General features: G+C 42.9%; 1 protein-coding gene across 1 annotated transcript; it reads right to left on the bottom strand.

Moving 5' to 3' along the window:
• Window positions 1-931: 931 nt before the first annotated feature.
• LOC307004056 (bile acid-CoA:amino acid N-acyltransferase-like) lies at window positions 932-25,819 on the bottom strand (the record flags this gene model as incomplete). Its single annotated transcript, XM_079622998.1, has 11 exons — window positions 932-1,044; window positions 1,215-1,356; window positions 4,681-4,761; window positions 4,872-4,962; window positions 7,024-7,216; window positions 12,309-12,453; window positions 13,551-13,714; window positions 14,729-14,919; window positions 15,051-15,150; window positions 20,112-20,311; window positions 25,713-25,819. The coding sequence occupies 11 exons, from the start codon at window positions 25,817-25,819 to the stop codon at window positions 932-934; spliced, it is 1,527 nt and encodes a 508-aa protein (XP_079479124.1).
• Window positions 25,820-25,967: the final 148 nt, after the last annotated feature.

Genomic DNA, 25,967 nt, shown 5'->3' with positions numbered 1-25,967 from the left:
TTCACATCTACTGCAGTCAGATTCACTCGTGTTCACTCTGAAGGAATCACTCAACATGGCTGGGCACTTGTAATGACCCATCAAGGATGTTAAGAGAAATAAAAGCAGGTTTAAAACTTCCCCCATTCAAGTCAATAGGGTGCAAATTTTAAAAAGAGGATAACACAATTTTGTCGTTGTTCTCTGTATTGACAGCACTCCAAATTTACTAAAAATTGAGCTCAATGTTAAAATTGACCGGAGTTCTCCTTTAACTTAGGGCGTGTCCGAATCCACTTTTGCTAGTTTAACGATGGGAAAAATGGTCGGCGCATAGTCTAAAAGGGTTGTCCCTATTCTCTTAATGAGTAATTGGTGTGTTTTGGGATTTACGTGTGTTAAACCAATCAAAGTCTCATCTCTCATTCCCTTTAAATGCCAGTTGCGCTCACGCCATGGAGGATTCACTATTTACATGACGGAATTTGATTTGGAAAGACCGAATGTGTCTCCAGAGCGCAAACGGAACTGCTCGTGCGCGAGGTAAAAGTGCGCAAGCAGACCATCTACGGGACAAGCCGTATTCCACCATATATTTATGTACACAATAATAATCTTTTACATTGTAATCCTTTTATTTTAAATATTTAGTCAAACTCTCAGTTTAAGCTGCGCATAAAAAAATAAATCGCAGCCTTTGCGATTTCATAATCGTGATGTGCCAAATCGGTTTAATCGCGATTTCATGTTAATTGCGATTTATCGTGCAGCTCTACTCTCCACAAACTCAGTTAACAAATAGAACCTTTTCTTCCTTCTCAAGCTGGCCATCAGTAGAACATCTATCATCATGTCATCAATTAAAAACACCATACATATTTAAAACTGTTAAATTTAAAGGGGTAAAACGTAAAAGTTACTCAGCTGAACGGACACAGCTAGAGGTTTTTCTTTAATGCAGTATTGAATTGTAGAGGTGCTTAGACAGAAATGCTAATGTCTTGTTCCATGCGTCCTCTTGTGCGTATGCGTGTGGTTTGGTTTGTCCACCCCATAGCATGACAACTGCAACAACAACAACAACACACACACACACACACACACACACACACACACACACACACACACACACACACACACACACACACACACACACACACACACACACACAATATCTATAATTGGCATCAAGATAAAAAATAAAAAAGATGATGAAATGAGACAGTAGAGCATACCTCTCTGATTTATCAACTGTAGGTTGAAGTTAGTTGCACAGAAGTGAGGTGAGTATGGCGGTTCAATGAGATGACCAGCCCCGGGATACGTCAGGACTTCCAACAAGTGCCGATTTCCTGCTTTCTCCATCATCATCTCAATCTGGGTTTAAAAGGTAAATATCAGTGATCTAAATCATGTCAGACAATTTGAATCATGGGTAAAATGCATTTTTATATCAGATTGCAGAGGCTTAGTTTCCTTTTACTGCACAGTTATGTTTTCTGGAGGAGGACAGGAATTTTTATTTTCTATGACATTGAAAAGGTTTATTTTTAAGTAATAAAGTATTAGTATTTTTAGGTATACAGTTGTACAGTTTTTTTCATCTTGAAATAAATATTTATATGTTCTATATCAAAGGTTATAAGCATTATATCCAATCAAGTCTATTGAAGATTTTCAAAATCTACCCCTGGAGCATGAAATTTATGATATTTGTAAAAGCCCTCCTTTCTCCAAGCGTCTCATTTCGAGAATTGTACGTCTGTTTGATGATTGTATTGCTGCGCACACTGTGAAAACTAGGGATACTTGGAAAGAAGAGTTAGGTGTGGAACTATCTGAATCCATGTGGAGCGCCTGTTTGTCTAATATTCATTCCTGCTCTATAAACAGAAGACACCAATTAATTCAATTTAAGATTGTCCATCGCTTACATTATTCCAAAGTCAGATTACATAAAATATATCCATCAGTTTCCCCAGTGTGTTACAGGTGTAATAATATGTCAGAGGGTACACTGTCCCATGCTTTTTGGTTCTGCCCTTCATTGGCAAACCTTTGGTCTAAAATATTTGACTGGTACTCCAAAGCATATCAGAGGCCTCTTCAGCCTGAGCCTGGACTTGCTATTTTTGGCTGCTCACAAATAACAAGGGCAATTCCAACTATAATGCGACAACCATTGGAATTGGGATTGATAGTTAGAGACTGATATTGAAGGAATGGAAGTCTCCCTCTCCCCCCTCCTTTCAGGTATGGATCATCGATATGCTATCCATAATACAAATGGAAAAACTCCGCACTGGTTAACTGGGAACATTTTCTCGTTCTTGGAACCCGTTTCTAACCCATTTTGAAAAAGCCAAAATACAGTAAACTAATTGTGTTCCTGTATCAACAACCTTTCCTCCTACCGCTGTGTTATATGAGACTGTAACAACTGGTAATATCTGCATCTGAGCCCTGTTTGTTTGTTTGTTTGTTTGTTTAATTTAAAAAATGTAAATAAAATATATATATATATATAAAAAAAAAAAAAAGCTTCTTTGGCGTTTCGCCACCTACAAAGAAACGCCAACTGGAGCCAGAGCCGAAGAAAATACTTTTTTCGGAAAAATTACTCCAAGATGTGCAGTGGCTTGAAGCTAACGATGAGCGCACTAAAATGTGATGCAAGATTTGCCGCTCAAATCCACATCTAGCAGACAAAACAGGTGCGTTTTATAAAGGCTCAAAGAATTTCAACCGTCCTTTATTTGACCAACATGAAAAGAGCAAGGAGCACACGAATGTGGCGCAAATAAACAAGCTAGCCGAGAAGAAATGTCCATTAGCCCACTTGCCAGATGGCGAGACAAGCTGAATGAAGAACAGCGGCAAGCTCTGTTTAATATTTTGCACTTCGCCTTCCATAAAGCTAAACACGCACGTCCCATGTCTTCCTATTTTGAGGATGTTCCTTTATTGAAGCGGCTAGGAGTAAATGTCATTCACGTAAAGGGGGCACATGGATCATCCAGAGCATCGCTCACACCCTCAGCGGGGAGTTACGAACCAAGTTGCAGTCTGCTGAATTTTGGGGGCTGCCTTTTTAATGGATCTGAGGACATCACAAAAACTGAGCAGGAAATCGTTTACATTGTGTCTGTGTCCAAAAACTGAGCAGGAAATCGTTTACATTGTGTCTGTGTCCAAAAACTGAGCAGGAAATCGTTTACATTGTGTCTGTGTCCAAAAACTGAGCAGGAAATCGTTTACATTGTGTCTGTGTCCAAAAACTGAGCAGGAAATCGTTTACATTGTGTCTGTGTCCAAAAACTGAGCAGGAAATCGTTTACATTGTGTCTGTGTCCAAAAACTGAGCAGGAAATCGTTTACATTGTGTCTGTGTCCAAAAACTGAGCAGGAAATCGTTTACATTGTGTCTGTGTCCAAAAACTGAGAGTTTACCTCGGAATTTATAGGACTGATTGAATTGGGTGCTGACCGAACCGCGCAGGCCATAACAGACGGACTTGTGAGACTTTTCCAGGACACAAAGTTGGTCGCTGTCTGCACAGAAGGGGTTGCTGTCAAAACTCCGGTGACTTGCTGCAGTTGGAGACTCCCTTGTGCACATTCTGTGCACCGAACACACACTGGCGAGTTGCGCAAAATTAGCGGATCGCAACGTTCCTTACTGTGAGACATTTAATCGCTCTGTGGTCAAGCTGCTGCAGTTTTATTTACAAAAAGGTGGAGCAAAAAAAAAAAAACTGCTTCTCTGAAGAAGCTGTGTGAAGAAAATAAAATCTCTTTTGTGAATTGGGTAAGTTTCATAATATCAGATGGTCTGCATGGAGGCATGAAACACTGTTAAAAATATCAAGACTATTGCCGGCCATTAAAATGCAACTGGCTACGAGTGATGACAGTGACTTGCAGCATATATCTGCTCAGAGCGTTTTCAGTGCTTTCTGTCAAACATGCTTGACATTGGCAACATTTTGAAGACCACATCCATTAGGTTTCAGAAGGAAAAGCTGACCATTGGAGAATGTAAGGATGAACTCACACTTCTGCTTGATGGTGAAGGCCACAGGGCATACACTGTTTCTAATGCTGATGCTGACAGAGACAAGACAAACTTACTCATTGGGTTAATTGAAGAGTTTGAAATCACAGGGCGTGGCTTACTGACAACAAACCAGAGCCCACCGCAGACTCTGAGCCTGCTCAGTCTGACCAGGTATGTGAGCCAGAATCTCTGTTCATCTCTGAGGAAGTGTTGGTGGAGTTTGAGGGCATTGAGTGGAGTCCCTTATACTACCTCCACTGTGGTTGTGCTATACTACTTCCACAAGGAATGTTGTGATGATCTGGATGATACCATTCCCTAAAATCTCCAATCCCTTTTTTTTTTACCGCCCAGCAACAATTCTCATTTGCCACCCCTGGTTCCACCCAGCTGTAAGTCTCCATCATCACGGATGGTCCCACCCAGCCTCCCACTTCCTCCTCCTCTGTTAATGTCGTTCTGTTTCTCGGCCCCGCCTCCACTGCATCCCTTCAGTCCCTCAGATCCTTCAGTGGCCCCGTCCAACTGCTCAGCTCCACCTTGGTCCGTCATCCCTCAGGACACCTTGTCCTGCTAGCTCTTTGTTTCCCGTGCTTCCTTTTTTGTTTCTATGGTCAGGATAATATATAAGATATGTAACTCACATCTTCAGCAGATTCAACTGCAGGAACAGCCTGATCATCACCAGCAGTCACCAACAGAAGTGGACACTTTATTCTCCCAACCTGCGTGCATTTCAAAACCAGAAAACTGATATTACAAGAAAATACATTTATTTTTAAAACAAGCAAAACAGTCTATATGTATCAACATATTTCTATCAACATATACTCACATCTACTTTGACTGGTGGGTTTGAGGGAGTTGAAAATATATCTCTGTGAATTACTTGGTTTTCCTTATTCACATGTAGTTTATCTATATTCCTGGAATGAAAAATGGTGTGCTTATCATTAGTAAAATATTTACAATTAACATATTTACTAAATATTATTGTTGTTTAGTAGTTGTTTAGGGAAAGTAATTGTTTAAGCCCTAAACAAGGCTTTCCTGTAGCTCAGTGGTAAGAGCATTGCGTTAACAACGCAAGTTGTGGGTTCGATCCCAGGGGATTGCACATACCAATGTATAAATGTATAGGATAATGCAATGTAAGACCCTTTGGATAAAAGCGTCTGCCAAATGCATAAATGTAAATGTAGTAGTGCAAATTAGGCAAACTAGAATTATTTCAGTTAACATTATTTCATCATACAGTTGCTCCATAATGTATCTGAACACTTAAGTCAAACTTAAAAATGTGATATTGTATTTGATAAAAAATCTTGTAAATAAAAATGTTTTTTTTTGCAATAATACACTTTTTTTTTAAACAGACATTAGCCCTGAGCTCAAAATGTACATACCTGTACACACACACAAACTTTCTGGTTTTCTAAGGTTAAAATATACATCTTTAGAACACTGATTGGTGATAGCATCCCCATAGTGTCCATCCAAGACCGTGTCTCATTCCCCTTCTCAGGGAATACTGTCATAACCTGAAATGTTTTCAAATAACCCTGAAGGACTTGATTAGAGTTCTCTTACGAGAGATACTCTCGTACTGCGTTGTCTTAGCAACGCATTGGGGGGAAAATCCTTTTCCACGAGAATACTGAAGCCAAAAATGATCCTTAATTTTGTATAAATGTAAAACGCATTGCCACAGCATACAGACCTAGGCGAGACAGCTCGCGCGCCTATTGGCTGCTGTGAGGGCAACTGATTAAGCCTATCGAGCGAGACCTTGAGTGACGTCACACCCAATGAGGGCGCTTCGCGCCCTCCCGCGTCACGTCCCGCCGAAACGGGCGTGGCTTAGGTCTATATAATGCGCTCACAGGCTTATCATCTCTGATTTTTAATCCTTCAAGCGAAGACGTCACATCGCTGATCCGAGAAGAAGCTGCGCCGTCGAAGAAGCAACTCAGCGGAAAGAGTCGAGAAGCTGCTGGCCTCGCCGCCTTCATCGCCTTCCAGCTGCGCTATCCGGCGCCTATATCCTTTAATTTACTGGTGTGAGTTTGCCGGCGCGACTCACGCTTTGTCACTAAAAGAGTAGCGTCTTTTTAAAGATGCCTTCCTGCGGCTCGTGCCGAGCCACACTCAGCGACGGGGACAGCCATGTCATCTGCGCTTTCTGCCTGGGTGAGCAACACGCGGCTCTCGCTCTCTCTGAGTCACTCAAGGTCTCGCTCGATAGGCTTAAGCAGTTGCCCTCACAGCAGCCAATAGGCGTGCGAGCTGTCTCGCCTAGGTCTGTATGCTGTGGCAATGCAACCGCAGCTTGCGGAAGCGGCGGCAAGCTGCGAGATGGGGATTCCTGCTCTATCCTGGCGTCCGGCAGTGAGGATTGGGCGAGCTCCGTGGACCTCGCGCCCCCTGCCCGTGCGTCGACGGGAAAGAAAGCAAGCATCGAGGCGGAGCTCATCCGCGTGCTCACTCAAGCCACGGCGAGCCTTGGCCTTGAGTGGGTTTCGCCCGAGCAGCCCGCCCACAACCGACTGGACGACTACTTTCTGCCCGGGGAGTGGTCATCACCCGCTTCTAAGCCCGCGCCCTTCTTTCCTGAGCTTCAAGAGGAGGTCGCGAGAGCTTGGAATTTCCAGTTTTCCATGAGGACGAGGTCTTCTGTTTCGATGGCATTCTCCGAGGTCGACGATGCTAAGAACAGAGGCTACCTTTCCCTCCCGCCGGTCGAAGAGCCTATTGCAGCGCACTTATGCCCGCCCTCCGCTGGACGGCGTGCTAAGATGGCGCTGCCCTCAAAGGCTTGCCGCATGACGTCATGCCTGCTCCACCGCGCGTTTGCCGCCAATGGACAGGCTGTGGCAGCGCTGCACACTATGGCGACACTGCAGATCTTCCAGGCTGATCTCCTCCGGAAAATGGACGAGAACGGACCCGAAGCGATCTGTGTGGCGGACCTGAGAAGCGCTACGGACCTAGCTCTTCGCGCTTCGAAGTCTGCGGCGCAGGCCATTGGACGGAGCATGGCGGCGCTCACCGTGTCTGAGAGGCACCTCTGGCTCACGCTCTCAGACATGCCGGATGCGGAGCGAACCGCGTTCCTCGACGCGCCGCTTTCCCCTGCTGGCCTCTTCGGGACATCGGTGAAGGACTTCACTGACAGGTACGCTGAGGTACAGAAGGCGACTCAGGCGATGAAGCACTTCCTGCCGAAGCGCTCCAACTCTGCAGCAGGCCGTGCGAAACCGTCTGCTCAGAGTGCTCAGCCTAAGCCTCCGCCCAGCGCCTCATCTCAACGCCGCCAGACGCAGAGCTCGAGACCGCGCTCTCGCTCTTCCAGTCGCCGCCCCGCACCGCGTGGCCCGCGAATGAAGATCGCGTTGAAACCTGAGCCCCCGAAGTCATCCTAGCACTCCTAGGAAAACGACGGTGTTCAAGTCCCTCTGCGGCCGGACCTTCACCGAAGTTTGCCGCTCGTCCAGTCCCAAGAAAAGTGACTGGTCCAGTGTTCATAGCAGCCAACAAGGCTGTATCATTGCCCGCTTGCCTACACACAACAGCCGTTTTCACGGCTACCCAGATAAATCCTTTAAAGAGCGTATTTTCTCGTGTCCCGGCCACGGCCGATGGTGTTTCATGTGTAGCACACCTACTTCGAGCCGAAATTCTGAAACTTCTGAGGAAAGCGGCTATCGAACCTTTATCTCAGGCTCAGAGCGAAGGGGGGCTGTACAGCAGATACTTCCTGGTACCCAAAAAAGACGGGGGTCTGAGACCCATACTAGATCTGAGGCAACTGAACAAAGCACTTATGAAACGCCAGTTCAAGATGCTAACGACCAGAAAAATCCTCGCGCATGTTCGCCAAGGAGACTGGTTTGTGTCAATAGATCTAAAAGACGCGTATTTTCAAATACAGATTGCGCCACGTCACGGCGATTTTTGAGATTCGCCTTCGAGGGCCAGGCATACCAGTACACAGTCCTGCCGTTCGGCTTATCTCTAGCACCCCGTACATTTACGAAGTGCATGGACGCAGCACTCATTCCCCTCACACTTCAGGGCGTTCGAGTGCTGAACTATTTGGACGACTGGCTCATTCTAGCCCAATCTCACTCAGAGATCATGGCGCAGAGAGCCCTGCTGCTGAGTCACCTCGAGAATCTCTGTCTCACAGTAAACTGGGAAAAAAGTTCGCTATTCCCCAGACAGATTATTTCTTTTCTGGGAATAGAACTGAACTCGCTGTCAATGACAGCGCAGCTGTCACAACAGCGCACACTACATATTTAGCGCACAGTCAGCTTATTCCGCTGCGGCGCTATACTCCCTCTAAAGAGCTTTCAAAGGATGCTGGGTCTGATGGCCTCAGCATCATCAGTCCTCCAGCTGGGCCTGCTGCGCATGCGCCCACTGCAGTTCTGGCTCAAAGGGAGGGTGCCCCGCAATGCGTGGGCCAACGGTCGGCTTCGCCTCAAGGTCAATCAAGCTTGCGTCGCAGCTCTGAAACCTTGGAAGTCGAAAGACTGGTACCTGTCAGGTGTAAGCCTGGGGACTTCTTCGAGACTGAGGGTGGTGTCTACGGACGCATCCAACGCAGGATGGGGAGCGCTGCTCGAGAGCAGACCGCTGTTTGGCCTTTGGTCAGAGCGAGAGAAGCTCTTCCATATAAACTGCCTCGAGATGTTAGCAGTGAGCAAAGCGCTCACGCGCTTTCGTCCCCTGATTGTGGGTTGCCATGTTCTGATACGTTCAGAAAACATATCAGTGGTATCCTACATAAATCGCCAGGGAGGCCTCAGGTCCCTGTTGTTATACAGGCTGAACAAACGCCTCCTGATATGGGCACGCAGCAATCTCCTTTCATTGAAAGCAGCGCACGTGCCTGGGCACCTGAACGTCGGACCAGACGTACTGTCCAGGAACCATGTTCCGAAAGGAGAATGGTCGCTGCACCCACACACAGTAAAACTGTTGTGGAAGAAATTCGGCAGAGCGGAAGTAGACCTGTTTGCGTCTCCAGAGAATGCTCACTGTCCATAATTTTTCACAAAAAGCAAGGACGCCCTGGCCCATCAGTGGCCTCGCCGTCCTCTTTAAGCTTTTCCCCCTGTCTCCCTCTTGACCCAAGTGGTGGAGAGGATCAGGGAGGAAGGATGCTCAGTGCTGCTAGTAGCACCGCTCTGGTTGAATCAACCCTGGTTCCCAGCTGTGATGCAGTTAGCCAGCACCGCCCCGTGGCCAGTGCCTCTGAGGAGAGATCTCCTTTCTCAAGCAAATGGTTCGATTTGGCAATCCCACCCGGAACTATGGTCCCTTCATGTGTGGGCCATCAACGGGTATCCGCTGACCTTCCACAGGGAGTGTTAAACACGATCACACAGGCTAGAGCTCCGTCTACGCGATGTCTCTATGCGTCTAAGTGGTCAGTATTTTCTGGTTGGTGCACGTCTCGTGGCGTGTCACCCCCAGACTGCGGAGTGACAGAGGTTTTATCCTTCTTACAAGAGCTGTTGGACAAAGGGAGATCCCCTTCCACGCTCAAAGTATATGTGGCAGCCATAGCGGCGTTCTCTGAGACCGCGCATGGCCAGTCCATAGGAAGGAACGATTTAGTCATTCGGTTCCTTAGAGGAGCTAAGAGACTTAATCCCCCCAGACCTCCCACAGTTCCCATTTGGGACCTTTCCACGGTGCTGGACGCCATGAAGGGTCATCCTTTTGAGCCTCTTCAGGAGATAGATATGAAACACCTGTCGCTCAAGACAGTGTTTCTCCTGGCTCTCGCTTCAGTGAAGCGCATTGGGGACTTACACGCGCTCTCAGCGAGTGCGTCGTGCATGGAATTTGGGCCTAATGACTCGAGAGTTATACTCAAACCTAAGCACGGTTATGTTCCAAAATCTCTAAACACACCGTTTAGGGCACAGGTCATTTCCCTGTCTGCCCTTCCGGTCACTGGGGAGAATGTGAACGAGAGTTTTCTCTGCCCGGTTAGGGCGTTGAGAGCTTATGTGTCGCGCTCGTCTGTTTTTAGACAGACGGAGCAGCTTTTCGTTTCGTTCAGTGGGCGTTCCAAGGGACTGGCCACTTCGAAGCAGAGCCTATCCAGATGGATAGTGGACGCTATAGCTCTGGCGTACGCATCCAAAGGCATCCAGTGTCCTTTGGGTGTTAGAGCGCACTCCACGAGAAGTATGGCTTCTTCGTGGGCTTGGTCGAGTGGGATTGCCTTACAGGATATTTGTATGGCGGCAGGCTGGGCCTCCCCGTCTACATTTATCAGGTTTTATAACCTTGAGGTTCCCGCCTTACAGGCCAGGTTGTTATCGGTTTAAACTGACCGGATGTGTTAGACTGAAATTCAGTCACTTTACATATAAGCTATATTAATAGCTGGACTGCTCTGTGCAGCCAATATTTGGAAGATGGCGGTTAGAACCCACTTCTTTCTGGATTCTCTGTGAGTCCTGTAGGTGATTATGTACTGTATGAACCCCAGCTCAGGGCTCTGGGTCTACGGTGTCGGATCCCTGCATACACAGCATTTTACATGGTGTTCCCCAATGCGTTGCTAAGACAACGCAGTGCGAGAGTATCTCTCGTAAGAGAAGCGTACTTCGCTTTTTAAAAAATCAGAGATGATAAGCCTGTGAGCGCATTATATAGACCTAAGCCACGCCCGTTTCGGCGGGATGTGACGCAGGAGGGCGCGAAGCGCCCTCATTGGGTGTGACGTCACTCAAGGTCTCGCTCGATAGGCTTAAGCAGTTGCCCTCACAGCAGCCAATAGGCGCGCGAGCTGTCTCGCCTAGGTCTGTATGCTGTGGCAATGCGTTTTACATTTATACAAAATTAAGGATAATTTTTGGCTTCAGTATTCTCGTGGAAAAGGATTTTCCCCCCAATGCGTTGCTAAGACAACGCAGTACTCGTTCCTCTCTCTAGAGAGAACCGAGGTTACGTTAGTAACCGAGTACGTTTTACACTGCTGTTCTAGTAGCCATACAGCTGCCAGCTAGGCCTAGGCCTTACTTTATTCATTTCTGAGGGGGGTCCCTTGTCCTCTTTCTGATAGAACAGATTTTCTTTTTATCAGTTGGATTGAAAAGTGTGACACCTTCATCCAGAAATGCATCTCTGTCCATGCAGTCTCAGGTGGAAGCTAGACTTTTCTGGTCTCAATTGTGGCCCACATTTCATCTAAAATTCTGTCTTCAGTTTACTTGAATTAGCTTGGGTGGATACTACTGACAAATTAAATAGTCTTATGCTTGAGAGTTTTAATGGTACATACAGTGGATATAAAATATAATTAATCTTTTTATTTAGATTTTTTTTTTAACATAACAAATAACAGCTGTTTTAACAGGGGTGTGTAGACTTTTTATCTCCATTGTAGTTCTATGAGAGAATCTGTTCACTATACAGATAAACTATGACACATGGTTGGTGCACCACATTGAAAGTGCGTGGCAACTCTCCCATTTGGGGAAAATACTGTAGTAAATTTACATAACTTTAAGGTAGTGGATAGTTTCATATATCATTGAATTACATAAACGTCACATTCAGTTTTTGGGCCTGCAGTTCTCCCAAGTACGTTTCTTTCCTGATGGACGGGCATCTTTCCTCTAAACTATGCTGGTATGTGGTCATTCAAAAACCTCACTGTCACTGACAGTCAGGAAGCGTACAATAAAATGTCAGTTAACTTACGAATGTAACTGTCATTCTTTGCAAGCCAGTGACAGAGTTGCAGTACTTGTCTTGCAGAAGTTCTTACACTTTTATGTGTGAATTAAGTGCTCAAATAGTGAGTCCACAATGTATAATGAAAATGGCAAAACACTTTACAACACCATAACATATTTTCTGGGATTTCTGTGTCTCACTTTTTCATATCCTCGAAGACTTCAAAGAGGGATTTATCAAAAGGAATCAGGTGACTTCCGTTGACACACACACAGCACTGGGGCTAAAAGACAATAAATATAGACTGAGCAAAATACCAATGTAAAAAGTCAATAAATAAATAAACTGCATTCAAAGTGTAGAATTATGTGCGTGGGTCACCAACCATTCTCCTGCAGAGCTACCGTCCTACAGTGTTCAGATTTAACCCCAATCAAACACACCTGACCCAGCCAATCAAGGTGCTCAGGTTTACTCAATTTACAGGCAGATGTGTTGGAGTAGGGTTGTAACTGAAGTCTGCAGGATGATTGTAAAAAAAAACACCAGGAGCAAGGTTGGAGACTCCTGGTGTAGACCATGAAGCAAACCTTGATGACCTTGGAGTAGGCCACAATACCGAGTGTGATTATACTTCCAAAAGACAGCCCAAGCACAGCCAGGTGATCCTTCTGTACCACTGGATGATTATTCAGGATCTGGTATGCTTTCTACAGGAAACAGAAACATTAAAGCACACATCTGTAAAGACTATTCAACTGTTCACCGCACAGCCCAATGTTGGGTGCGGATTTGCATGCACTCAAACCCAGTGGACACATTGCTTTTTGGGTGAAGGTTGGGGATTTGTACTACCACTGAGAGGCAGTGTTTACATATAAATATTTTGAACTTCCTGCCTTTACAGTGGAGAAAATAATGTTTGATCCCCTGCTGATTTCGTAAGATTGCCCACTTACAAAGAAAAGTAGGGTCTATCATTTTTATGGTAGGTTTAATTGAATGGATAGAGACAGAATATCAACCAAAAAAATCCAGAAAAAACCACCACACATTATATATAGGTTATAACAGTGAGTGAAATAAATATTTGATCCCTAAGCAAAACATAATTTAGTACTTGGTGGAGAACTTGGTCACCAGTTTTGCACACATCTCAGGAGGGATTTTGATCCATTCCTCTTTACAGATCCTCTCTAAATCCTTAAGGTTTCTTGGCTGTTGCTTTGCAACTCAAAGTTTCAGCTCCCTCCACAGATTTTCTATAGGATTAAGGTTTGGAGACTGGCTAAACCCCTCCAAGACCTTAAGCAAGGAGGTGGAAAGGGTTGTTTCTCTACTAAGGGTACAGGACGACTTCACTGCATTGAGGGGCTGATGGACGGGGCCATGTGCCATGAAATCTTGGACGAGAACCTCCTTCCCTCAGCCAGAACACTGAAGATGGGTTGTGAATGGGTGGTGAATTTCAGCATGACAATGACCCAAAACATACCGCCAAAGCAACAAAGGAGTGGCTCAAGAAGAAGCACATTAACAGCCTGACCATCTAAAGAAGTGACCCAAATCCCTCTGGCTGGTTTTAGCGTTTTTTTTTCTTTTTTTTAAACGCTGACCATTCACTTGCTACCTAATATATCACAAATGTTTAGTACCATTGTTATGATATAATCAATGTTATTGACATCACAGGTTAGGTAATATTGTGGCTAATCAGTGTGTGTTAGGCAAATAATAATGCCAGATCACATCAAATGTAATGCCAAGGTTGGTCCACATTGGGAGACTATCAAATGTTCTAAATTACCTCAAAGTAAGAAAAATCAACATCCTGCCATCTCCGCTCTTTTGGACCAAAGTAATCAAGTGCCATGGATGCAAAGCCATGAGATGCAAGCAGGGCAGAGCGGTATTCGATCAAACCACCACCTGCTCCCCACAAGTCCAGCACTCCTGGGTACGGCCCAGGGCCTAAAAAACACACAGCAATTAATTTTTACACACAAGCAATTTTCATGACTTCTTTGACAAAAGATCTAATAGATATTGACCCCTAAAGATACCAGAAAATGTAGCACTTTATAATAATGCTCGGTCATAATTCATTTTTAAGTTATCAGTTAATGCTGATCATAATCATTTTTAAAATATTACTATATAAAGTAATATGCTAACATTTTCTGTTGTTGTTTAATTCAGTAATAAGTCATTTATGTTTTTAGTTGATGATGAATTAATCCTTTACAAAACATGATTATACATTCATAAATGATTAATAAGTGGTATGCTAATGATTTACAAATGAGTTGAAAGTTAGCCATCTATTTTGTATATCATGAAATAATCAAACAGACCATTAGTAGATGGTTAATAAGTTATTAGTTGATGTATTATTAATCGTGTCAGAGAAGACCCTTCCCAGTCAGCACTTACTGTACATTGCAGTACAAACTACTAATTGTTCAACGCCTGTTAAAGATTGTGTAAATCATTTCAAATCTAATCTAAACCCAATCTAAAGTAATTATGTGAAATATACTACAAGATTTACTACAAATGATGTGTATATTATACAAGTCATTTACAACCCTTTCTGCATTCCCTATCTAAATTGTGAAGTATTCATCACATGTAAACGTGTTTCATATCCTTCTTAGATCTTCATGTTACAAGTTATGTGTAACTTTAGAAATGAAGAAATGTAAAAAAAAAAAAAAAAATTAAATGTAGTAATTTTTTGTATTTAATCATTAACTAATAGCTTATAAATGACTTATAACTGAACATTATTATGCCCCATGAGAGAAATGATGTGTTTTGAAAATGTAAAAATGCAGAAAGTTTCATGTGATGGGTAGGTTTAGGCTAGGGATAGAATATACAATTTTTACAGTATAAATACTACAATGTCTATGGAAAGTCCCCATAAAACATGAAAACCCAATGTGTGTGTGTGTGTGTGTGTGTGTGTGTGTGTTTGTTTACCTGGAGGTAGGAATAGTGTTCCTTGTACTTCTTCCTCCCTGATGTTTATCCTTTTCACACCTGGTGCTACATGCCAGCGCTCTACGACACTCGTTGCCAGGGGTGTTTTCTGGCTGAAGCCTTCAGATAGATGCTCACTGTATACTGAAATGTGAACTAACGTTGCTGTAAAAACATCCATCTTACGTATCCTGGAGTAAAGAGTATGAAGTTAGGTAACAAAAGAGAGTGCCAAACTCCTCAAATAAAAAATAAACCTGAATTAAATTTTTATCAATAAAAAAAGAACACACTATCATATTGTTCTAGTCTAAGATTGTACCTGAGTCCTTGTTGACTTCCTGGTACGGGTCTCATGCTCCACAGCAACCCCATTGGCTCTTTTCCTTTATAAGTGCCTCCCAAACTTTCATCTTTGGTCCCTAAGGTATATATAATTATAATAATAATTCATTACATTTATATAGCGCTTTTCTTGGCTTTTAAAGCGCTATACATAGAGGGGGGAATCTCGTCAAGCACAGGGTATAATAGGATATATCCACATCATGTACTTCATGTCTGGATCATTGTTCACTTGAGAAATATACTATAGAATTCTATATCTGTAGAAATATGCCCATCTAAGGAGTTGGACTTGCTGAGAATTGGTTCCTTCCAAAGTACCCTCCTCATTTACTTAACTGTTGTGAAATAAAACAAATAAATTGAATTTGTTGCTTTGAAGGATCACAGTAAGTTGAATTCATTGAAAAACTGCTGGAAGATTCAGCTTGTCAACTTTGTGTGGTAAGTTTCTAGCTAGTTCAACTGTAGTCCAATCAGTTGTTTGGTTTATACTGTACCTGATCTTCCTGGTTGAAGTTGACTGACCACCTTGGGTAAGGTAACAAAATTTTAATGATGAAATAGAAGAATATACCATTTAAAAGTACATAGGACTGATTGTCAAGTATATAATATTAGCAACATTTAGTTTAAAAACAGTCTGTTTCACAAAGACACATTTTGATTGGCACATTTTCAGCTCTATTGAGTAGGCTAAAGGTATGATGAAGCCATCACCTCACACATTGTAAAACAAAACACTATTAATTCACCCATCAGGCCAGAGATTAGCGAATGATTCAGTCATACATCCCAATAATTTCTCTACTCTCTCTGTCACGGATTGGTACAATAGTGAAGTGAGGCGCTGGGGCTGGGTGAGATGGCCCTTAAGGACCTGTTTAACTACACCTTGGAGGAGCCCGTCGATGTTTGGACAATGGCAGGGCTGGAGCACTTGACGTTCTGGAAGTTCGTTGCCTTTCTGAACCGATGAAAGAGTCCTCCAGTTAGGCAGGCTGCAGTGCTCCCAGGGGGTTCCGATAGGCCTACAGCATCCCTAGGGGGTCCCGAAGAAGTTTCAGCGCCCCCAGTGGACCTCGGAGAACCTGCAGCATCCCCAGAGGGTCCCAAAAGAGGCCCCTCAGTGGTCCCAAGTCCGGTGGTCCTGAAGGACCCGACTTTGGTGGTCCCAGGCCCGGTGGTCCCAGAGGATCCGACTTCAGTGGTCCCATGGCTGGTGGTCCAGAAGGACCAGACTTCGGGGGTCTCAAGTCCGGTGGTCCTGGAGGACCCGACTTCGGGGGTCTCAAGTCCGGTGGTCCGGGAGGACCCGACTTCGGGGGTCTCAAGTCCGGTGATCCGGAAGGAGGAGCACATTGCACCATGTGGAATTTTTTCAGATTTAAACCTGACAACGATGCACAAGGAGTCGCAGCACCGCAAGGTAACTCCACCAACCTCTACAACCACCTCAAAAGCCACCACAAAATACAGTAAGAGTTAGCCATGAAGGACAAGGGGGCCATACCTAAAAATACCAGCCACCAGACCACACAGCGGTACAAAGACATAACAAACGGCATCCTTTATGCGTCATGTTTAGGGGCGTACTCAAAATGGCGCAGAGTATGGCTGCTGCGTTCCAAGCTCCGTGACAACATTGTAGTTTTTTGTTTGTTCTGTTTACAGTTCTTTTTTTTTTTTTTGTCTTGCTTGTTGTCTGCCTTATTGTGTACGACAGACAAACATTTTTGGACATTGGTTCGGCAATCGCACACCCAAAAAAAAGAACTTTTTAATTCTTCAAAGACAACCCGCTGTTTACAAACACGGCACCGGAGCCCTTTGTCTGTTCAGCTCGACCGCGGAAATGCAGCCGGAGAAGGGGAAGAAGAGTCGGCGTTCTCATCAGAGTAAGACGGCGCGCAAATCGCCCCCTGCTTCCCAGTATTCTACTGGCAAATGTTCAGTCTCTGGACAACAAGCTCTGCGAGCTGAGAGCGCAACTCTCTTTCCAACGAGAGACGAGGGACTGCTGCATTATCTGCCTTACAGAAACTTGGATGTCTGCTGAGATTCCAGATTCGGCCATCAAAACTGCGGGGTTCTCCGTGCATCGAGCGGACAGAGCAAAACCTCTCAGGTAAAAAAAGAGGCGGTGGTGTATGTTTTATGATCAACAAATCCTGGTGTGATCAGAGGAACGTACATTCTATCAAGTCTTTCTGCTCTCCTGATCTGGAATTTCTCATGCTTCTGTGTCAATCATTCTGGCTATTCACAGGGAATTCCCAGCGGTCATTATCACAGCTATGTACATTCCCCCACAAGCCGACACAGACCGGGCACTAAAGGAACTATATGGGAAATAAGCGAGCAGGAAACCGCGCACCCTGAGGCCGCGTTCATTGTGTCTGGGGACTTTAACAAAGCCAACTTCAAGCAAATAGTACCAAAATACTTAAACACACGAGGGGACCGGGTTTTGGATCATAGCTACTCTCCTTTCCGGGATGGCTACAAATCCCTCCCCTGCCCACCATTTGGCAAATTGGACCACTCTTCCGTTCTCCTTCTGCCTGCTTACAGGCATAAACTGAAACAGGAAACACCCGCCCTCAGAACGATCCAGTGCTGGTCGGACCAATCAGACTCTGGGCCCTATCTTGCACCCAGCGCAAATGACTTTGTACGCCGATGCATGTATCATTCCTATTTTGCACCCGCGCACAGCGGACTAATCCCCGGGAACGGTTCAGCGAAAAGAGGAGGCGTGTTCCGGCGCAAACGTTGCCTGGTGCTATTTTGCAGTTTGAGAAATCAATTCCGCCACAGACCAGGAAAAACCTAGTTATTCAGATGCTATTTTAAAGGCGCAAGGAACAAGCCATTTGGAACAAGCGCGCCTGCTCTTAAAGGGAATGTGAGATGACGCTGTGATTGGTTTATTGCACGTTACGCCCAAACCACACCTATGAATAATGACGCTACTTCAGACCAACTGTTATGGCCCTTTATCTAACTTGGCTCGTTTAAATCAAATATAAGATAAGGACCGAAGATACTTAGAAATCACAGACGATTGAGTGGTTTTCTGACGTTAATCATACCATAAGTTTTAATCAAGTCCATAACAGACAAAAGATAGAGCACCACATAATAAACAATAAGCAAATAAACAGCACAGGTAGCACAATATAGTTATCCATTTTACACGCTTAGAAAAGCGCAACGTTTTGTTTTGCGTCACCGTCCTAGGTCGAATTACACTACTCGAGTAACTGTATTTAAATAGGGAAAACGTGGAGGTGTTTGGTAGCTTCTCTGCTTGGCCCCTATTGAATGAACTGTGCTATCAAAGTGTCGCGGCACGCCAGAGCGATTAAGTGCACGCACTGAGACGAGAGAGGTATGTATCAACTCGTCTTAGTTAAGGGAATAACATAGTTTAATATGAAAAACGGTAGAGTATCCCTTTAACTAAACATATCGTAGCAGGAAAGATCTTACCTAACTCCCGACAGAAACAACAAACAGGTGAGTCTTCCGGGCCACTGCTTCTCTACGCTATATTCTAAATAAATAACAAAAAGTGAACTAAGAAAATAACCTCTACCTGGCTTTAAATAATAAAATAAACTCAGATCACGATCATTGAAGTCTTCAGCATAGAGACGCGACACGAGACGATGAGCGTTCTCGCCATAAGGCGAACCACCCCATCTGCCCACAAAGTCAATTGAGGTTCGAGTTTGATACTTGCGTTTAAGATCTTTAAAATAGGGAACCAGGTTTTTCCTGGTCTGTGGCGGAATTTACATTCCATAATTTACTGACGTGCGTCTGTGGAGGGAAAAGTCCGCTTTGCGTCGGGTACAAAATAGGAATGATACGTCGGTGTACAAAGTCATTTGCACTGGGTGCAAGATAGGGCCCTAGATCTTGAAAGGTGTCCAACCTTACATCATCCAAGTTTCTCAGTATGCAGATTATTTTTTTTTTCATTTACAACAATATCCTGGCTCTGTCAAACGTTTTATGTCATGCCAACAATATCCATGCTAACCAAAATATATATTTTAATTTAAATATGGAATTTTATGGCTAATGTTAGGTTTTAACAGATTTCTGATTTTAGTTTCCAACCAAATTCAAGATCTGTCCAACAGCATTAACCCTAACCCTAAACTTTATGAATAGCTAGAACTGTTCAGGACAACTCTGTGTGTCACATCATACAGTGTGAGTAATGCTTTGCTCTGTACACACAAGTCTCAGTAGACGTTTCAGTAATTTAATAAAGATTTGAACTGTGAGTCATCTACACCTTTTTGTAACAGTAACAATAACTGTCATAACAAGATAGATAATAAAAAAGTCAAGTCAAGTCAAGTCAAGAATATTTGTATAGCGCTTTTCACAATACAGATTGTATCAAAGCAGCTTCACAGTATTAAATTAAAATAATAATAAAACGTCCATGTTTGGTAATGCTAATCAATAGTTTTATTCATTGATTAATTAAATTGAATATCCCCAACTGAGCAAGCCAAAGGCAACAGTGGCAAGGAAACGAAAAACTCCATTAGGTGACCTAATGGAGAAAAAAAAAACTTAGGAGAACCCAGGCTCAGTCGGGGGCCAGTTCTCCTCTGGCGGTTATGAACTAGAGGCCGGATTTAACTGTAAGATTAAAACATTTATATGAATGCCTGGCTGAAGAGATGCGTCTTTAGTCTAGTTTTGAACTGGGAGAGCGAATCTGAGCAACGAACAGTATCAGGAAGGCTATTCCAGAGTTTTGGAGCTAAATGTGAAAATGCTCTCCCTCCTTTGGTGGACTTAGATATCCTAAGTATAACCAAAAGCCTCGAATTTAGTGATCTTAAAGAGCGCGATGGATTATAGGGTGATAGAAGATCCGTTAAATAGACTGGAGTTAAGCCGTTTAGGGCTTTTAAAAAAAAACAGATTTTGTAGTGAAAAAAAATTTCAGTGAAACTGTGGTTACTATTGTAAGTAAAAAAGTCATGCATTACTACACTGTACGCACCTGTAACTGTTCCATGTTCATCACTGATGTAGTGTCCAAACGCTTCCCAGATGCTATTGTCTGATTTTAGTAGAGAGTGTAGTGTCACCATTCGACTTGGTGGTAAATTTGTTACAACAATTTGAAACATCTCGTCCACCAGCCCTCGACTGGGCTGGACAGAGATCAGTGGACATGTCCTCTTCTGAGTGCTCACAGTCCTATACAGAGATTACAGCAGATGAAAAGGGAATTGGTTACTACAACCTGTTTTTGTATGGGTTGTGTTTTTCTATGTTTCTTTGAAAATAACGGCAATAACATCTCCACCGGTTGCTTCTCCATTCTCTTCTTTCTGGGTGTTTTGTGCTATTTTTGCAATATCTGGCTTGTCTTTGTATAGGATGGTATACTGCAGTTCATCAGTATTTTGCATTGACATGTTTTTAAACTTCCACACACCTGACTGCTTCTCAAAGCATTTTCATTCTTAATCTCATGTTTATAATACATAAATACAACCTTATTTAGTTTCCAGGGTTAAGCAGTATTACTTGTCTGCTGAAGATCAAGGAGACAATTATGCAAAAACGCCATGACTTAGAAAATTACTGTATTTAAACAACTGAGGAGCACCTGCTTCCCACATCTACCATACATTTTATGTCTTTCTCTTCTGCATAATTATGGTTGCCATTCGGATCAATCAAATGTAAACGACTCCATAAACTCTGATCATTGTGTTACACTGTGCATTTAGAAACAAAATTCAACATTGAATTTATGTCAATCAAATGACTTACCTTAAGGAAATCAGGTTGCTTACACAGTTTACTTGTTTTAATGCTGTCACGCATGTCATATACAGAAGTTTATGGTTAAAACATGCTGCAGTAAAACTCCTCATAATGTTGTGCCAGTTCTTCAGGGTAGGAAAGAGAAGATGGTTTTCACAGTTTTCTCAACAAAACAAACACTGATGCTTCAATATAACAGTTCCTTTGCCTTCGTTCTCCACAGAGACCTCTCTTGCCTTTTGCAGTTACTCAGCTTCTTTTATCCTGTCTCTCCATGACAATTAATGGAATGGGAAACAGGTTTTAATCATACTGCACATGACATGCTGTAACTGACCGCTCCTCTCCTGGCTCAGGTCTGATGAAGACACTGTGTGCTCAAAACGTCACCTTTGTGAAAGTCTGTCAATACATTTCTATATTTGGAGCCGTGGTGTGCCAACTTTATACTTTTATAATTTAACATTTTATTACAATGGTATTCTAATTACACTTACAAAATGTATACATTTGTAAGAGCATGTAATATACAATAAATTAGATATATTTAGCTAAAGAACATTAAAAATATATATATATTTTTTACAATACAGATTGTTTCAAAGCATCTTTACAGTGATAACAGGAAAATAACGCAACAAATTTAGTTTTGACTGTACAGCAGGTCAGGCAACATTATAGGTCAGAAGTCAGATTGGATCAGAACATTCAGAAAATGTATCCAGTTCCGTCTGGTTGAAGATGATCGGAGTCATCACGCCGGTATGGAGACGAGTTCGCCACTGGCTATCGTCTCGATGAGGCCTTCACTAGTGACACAATCTCTGCTAACTCTTCAGGGATGCGTTGTGGTCGTGTCTAGGTGCAGGTCCACCATCTGATCTGGATACGGCCCGGATTCGGATGACTACAGTAAACCTAGAGATAAACATCGAAACGAAGATATACATGTAGATGCCATCTTCTTATGATGTAACGAGTACATTGGGTGTAATAGGAAGTGTTCCCAGTTCCGGCTAGTTTATGCAGCCTAATCATTTAACTGATTTGAATAATATAAATGTATAATGTTCTATGTGCATGCCAGGTTAAAGAGATGCAGTTTTAATCTAGATTTAAACTTGAACAATGCTAGGAAGACTATTCCAAAGTTTAGGTGCTAAATAGGAAAAGGATCTACCACCAGAAGTCGATTTTTATATTCTAGGTATTATCAACTGGCCAGAATGATAAGGAGAAGTCCTAATTTTGGTAGTCTCTCATAGCCAGACCTTCAGACTGACGGCAGTCAGATCGCAGCTTTTCTTGGCCAAGAACAGCCCAAGATGACATTTGACTGACATGTAACATAACCAATCACAGTTCGTTTTGTTCCGCGTCATGTTTAGGGGCGTAAAAAATATAATGCCGATGCCTCTACAATAGCAGACCACCGTGCATCTAATAAATGATTCATTCAAGGACTTCGCACAAGTTTACTGTAACAATGGAGCCGCGACCTTCACATACTTGTGAAAATCCAGTGTTAAGTTGATCCTGGTAAGCGCTCATTGTCACAGTTGTAAACACAACGGCTTTTCTTCTTCCACGAGAGGTTTTGGTGCCACGGCATTTGTTTCCAGGTGGACCGATAAAGAACATGACACACACGTCTCCCGGACATCCTGTAGAATTCAACAAATCAAACTTCAAAACTACTAAAGTGTTTCTAAGGGGGTAATCCATCAGCCGGAAACTGAAGCTTCCCCCGGGGGCCGCCATTGAAGCTCCCATGCAATCGGGGGGACGTGGAGGCATAAAGTCCGATAAAGTCAAGGGAGAAGCCCATATGGAGTCATAAAGTTGCTCCCGCTGCTAGCTCATGGACAGCTAATACTCACACTCTCCGTCTCTGCGAGATTCGGAAGGGAATGATTCAGATTTCTCTCGGCACAGCTACTAGAAGACTTACAGCTGTCAGACAGGTTGCTCACGTCACATCTACGTCGTCAAGCTCAGTTTGAGCCTGCGCACTACGCTCAGCCATCAGGAAGTGAGTGCTTCTAATGGGCTTCACTTTTCTCACTTTTCTCCGTTGAAACCTATGGGGTCGCTGTGTCCATCTTATATACTGTCTATGGGTGTTTCCAGAAAAGTATTCCATATGCATCAGCCAACGATACGTGGTCTGAGGCTGAGACTATCATTTTGGATTAACACCCAACTTGGAACACAATTAGATCTCTCTAAAACCACCCTGATTTATATGAAGGCATTCAGGAACACCATGCTCTGTGACACACTGTTCCGTTTCATGGTGAAATAGTCTTGGAGAACAAGGAGTTATGGCCTGAGGGCAGGGCCGTAGCCATCATTTCAAAAGTGAGGGGGACAGGATGTCAAGCGGTATACCAGTTTTTTTTCCCAGACTTTTGTTGGCAGATTTTTGATGAATTGACTTAATATGCTATTTATGTGTAAAGCAATAAAACAGAAAGAAAGAAAGAAAGAAAGAAAGAAAGAAAGAAATGCAGATGTTCTGTACTTTATATTGCACATGGTATTGTATATTGTATGCCTACTATATTGTTTACATATTTCAAATTGTGTGTACGTTGTTTTGTATGTGAATGGCACACAGTAATGGACACGTGCACATTCACACTCTACTTTATTCTAGTCCACATTTCAGGAAGGAAATAAAAAAGTCACTCAAACCACACAATTGCAAAGATGTACACAGGAACATCTTGCCAGAAACTGCACAGCACTGACTATCTTTAATAGGCATTATTAAATGCTCTAATGTCAGAATGTTTATTTTAAAACCACAACCTTTTAAACATCATCTAAACATCTTCAATGTGTGCTTCTTTTACACTCTAAAAATGCTGGGTTGTTTCAACCCAATTTTGGGTCAAATATGGACAAACCCTGCCGTTGGGTTAAATTTTTTAATTACATTTTTAACCTAACGTTTGGGTTTGTCCATATTTGACCCAAAATTGGGTTGAAACAACCCAGCATTTTTTAGAGTGTACCGATATATTTAACGATATCTTTTGCATTTGTAATCCAAACAACGTCAAACTTGGCTTAGTTTAAACTAAAGGCTCACTGAGTGCGAAATTCACATCCGAAATTTCCGCACGTTAAAAAATAAATACGACCTCACGTTATGTCAATCACGCTTGCACACTTTGTCCGTCATAATAAAAATCAAAACGGGTTTGATTTTCTGCGTTTTTCGCTTCCGTAACAAGCAGTTTGAACGGTGTTTGAATGGTGCTTTGACAATTCAGAGCCACCGAATCACGAATACGAAAAAACGCATACGAAAATTTTGCACTCAGTGTGGAAGGGCCTTAAGTCTTTAAACTAAACACTTACTAGTGCCCGTAGCAAGACACCTGTCAAGTTTGAAATCCATCGGACTAACGGATCGAGAGATATCACACAGACAGACAGACAGACAGACAGGCAGATAGACAGACGTTCCTGTAATTTATAGATGTATAAAAAAATGCAATAGTAGTGTTTTAATAAGCCACTCTATCAATTTTCACCTGTGAAGTTTTTTTTGTTTGTGTGTCATCCTCTTTCTGACCTGACAACCCATCGCCACCTCTCAAGGTGCATTCCATTCGACCGTAAGTGGACTGCGAAGTGGACTTCACAGGGTATTCCGCCATCTTAAGTGAGATTCCAATCCGAAGGGAGCGAACATGTTCAGTTCGAAGGGCACTGCGCACGGCATAGGGAATAAGGGAACATCGATACATCACTTCACGTGAAGTGGAGAGCGATGATCACCCAACTGTCATTAACGGTGTACGGCTGTGAGCGGGAAGAAGGCGCACGAGACCGCTATGCAATTATATGACCATTGAAAAACACATATACACATAGTTAACCAAATAAAAGTTTATTTTCATATTGCATGACAGTTACAGCAGGGCTTCAATTCTGTTAATAGTCAAGTAATAACAGCAATAGTCAATTAAAGTGTATAATAACCATAAGTTTTTCATTATATAGAACTTTCATTATATAGATACCGCAAGGGAAGTATGCGGTTTCGAACGCAGCCCTGGTGATGGCTTAAAAAATATATGTAGGGACTCCTAAAATAAATGTTTATTTTTATTTTGAAGTATAGCGATCTTCGCCCGTGACGTCACAACGCTGTTACGTGCGCTCTGGTTGGCAAAAGAAAAGTAATGACTGCTTGCAGCGCAGCGCAAACGCAGAAGAAAAATGGTTGTATCGTGCGTTGTGATCGGCTGTGTTAACAGGTTCGATAAGCGTTAACCCCAAGAGCTTCTACCACGTACCTAAACAGCCTGAATCAAGATAGAAAGCTTTGAATTTTTTTAATTAGGCGTCTAGAACCCAGCGTAAAACAATGGGAGCCAGCGGACCACGATCGCGTCTGCTACCTACATTTTGCGTTAAAAATTACAACTAATTTTGTAAATAAATGTTACTAGTAGGTTCTATCGCATTGATGGGTTCATTAATGAATGAATAACTGTACAAAATACCTCGGAAGACGTGTCAAAAGTGTTTGTTTACATAACTTTTTGTGTGCATGCTGTGACTGAGCAATGGAAGTATAATAACACTGACATACCCTTATAAATTAAGGGCAAATTATTGTATTTTCATTCATACATTTTTACGTATATGTTAACCAATGTTATATATCAGAGGTAAGATAATTTTGATTCAAAATATAGCCCATGGATAAATTACACATGTATTTTACTCTAGTTGTAACACATTTACCAGTTATCCTTAGTTAAAACAAGTAATATTCGTATGAATATTTCCTATTATGACTTACTTATAGGCATCTAAAGATTTGTATGCCTTCATCGACTCTTTGGTAAACATAGAGATGGCGTGTCGATGAGATACAGGTAGATGTCGCCGAATGTCAAATCTGGCCATGTGTCCAGGCTTTTGCTCCAATTCTCACTCATGTGATATTGATCAGGCAGAGAACATGAACCCTGGACTCTGGTTATATAAAAGCTTAATCTTATATCTCCTTTTAGCTTCTTCTGACAAATAATTAGCATATGCTGACAAAACACAG

The sequence above is a fragment of the Phoxinus phoxinus genome, assembly GCF_949152265.1.
Source record: "Phoxinus phoxinus genome assembly, chromosome: 9".
NCBI classification, from domain to species: domain Eukaryota; kingdom Metazoa; phylum Chordata; class Actinopteri; order Cypriniformes; family Leuciscidae; genus Phoxinus; species Phoxinus phoxinus.
This window is presented reverse-complemented; position numbering and strand designations above follow the sequence as displayed.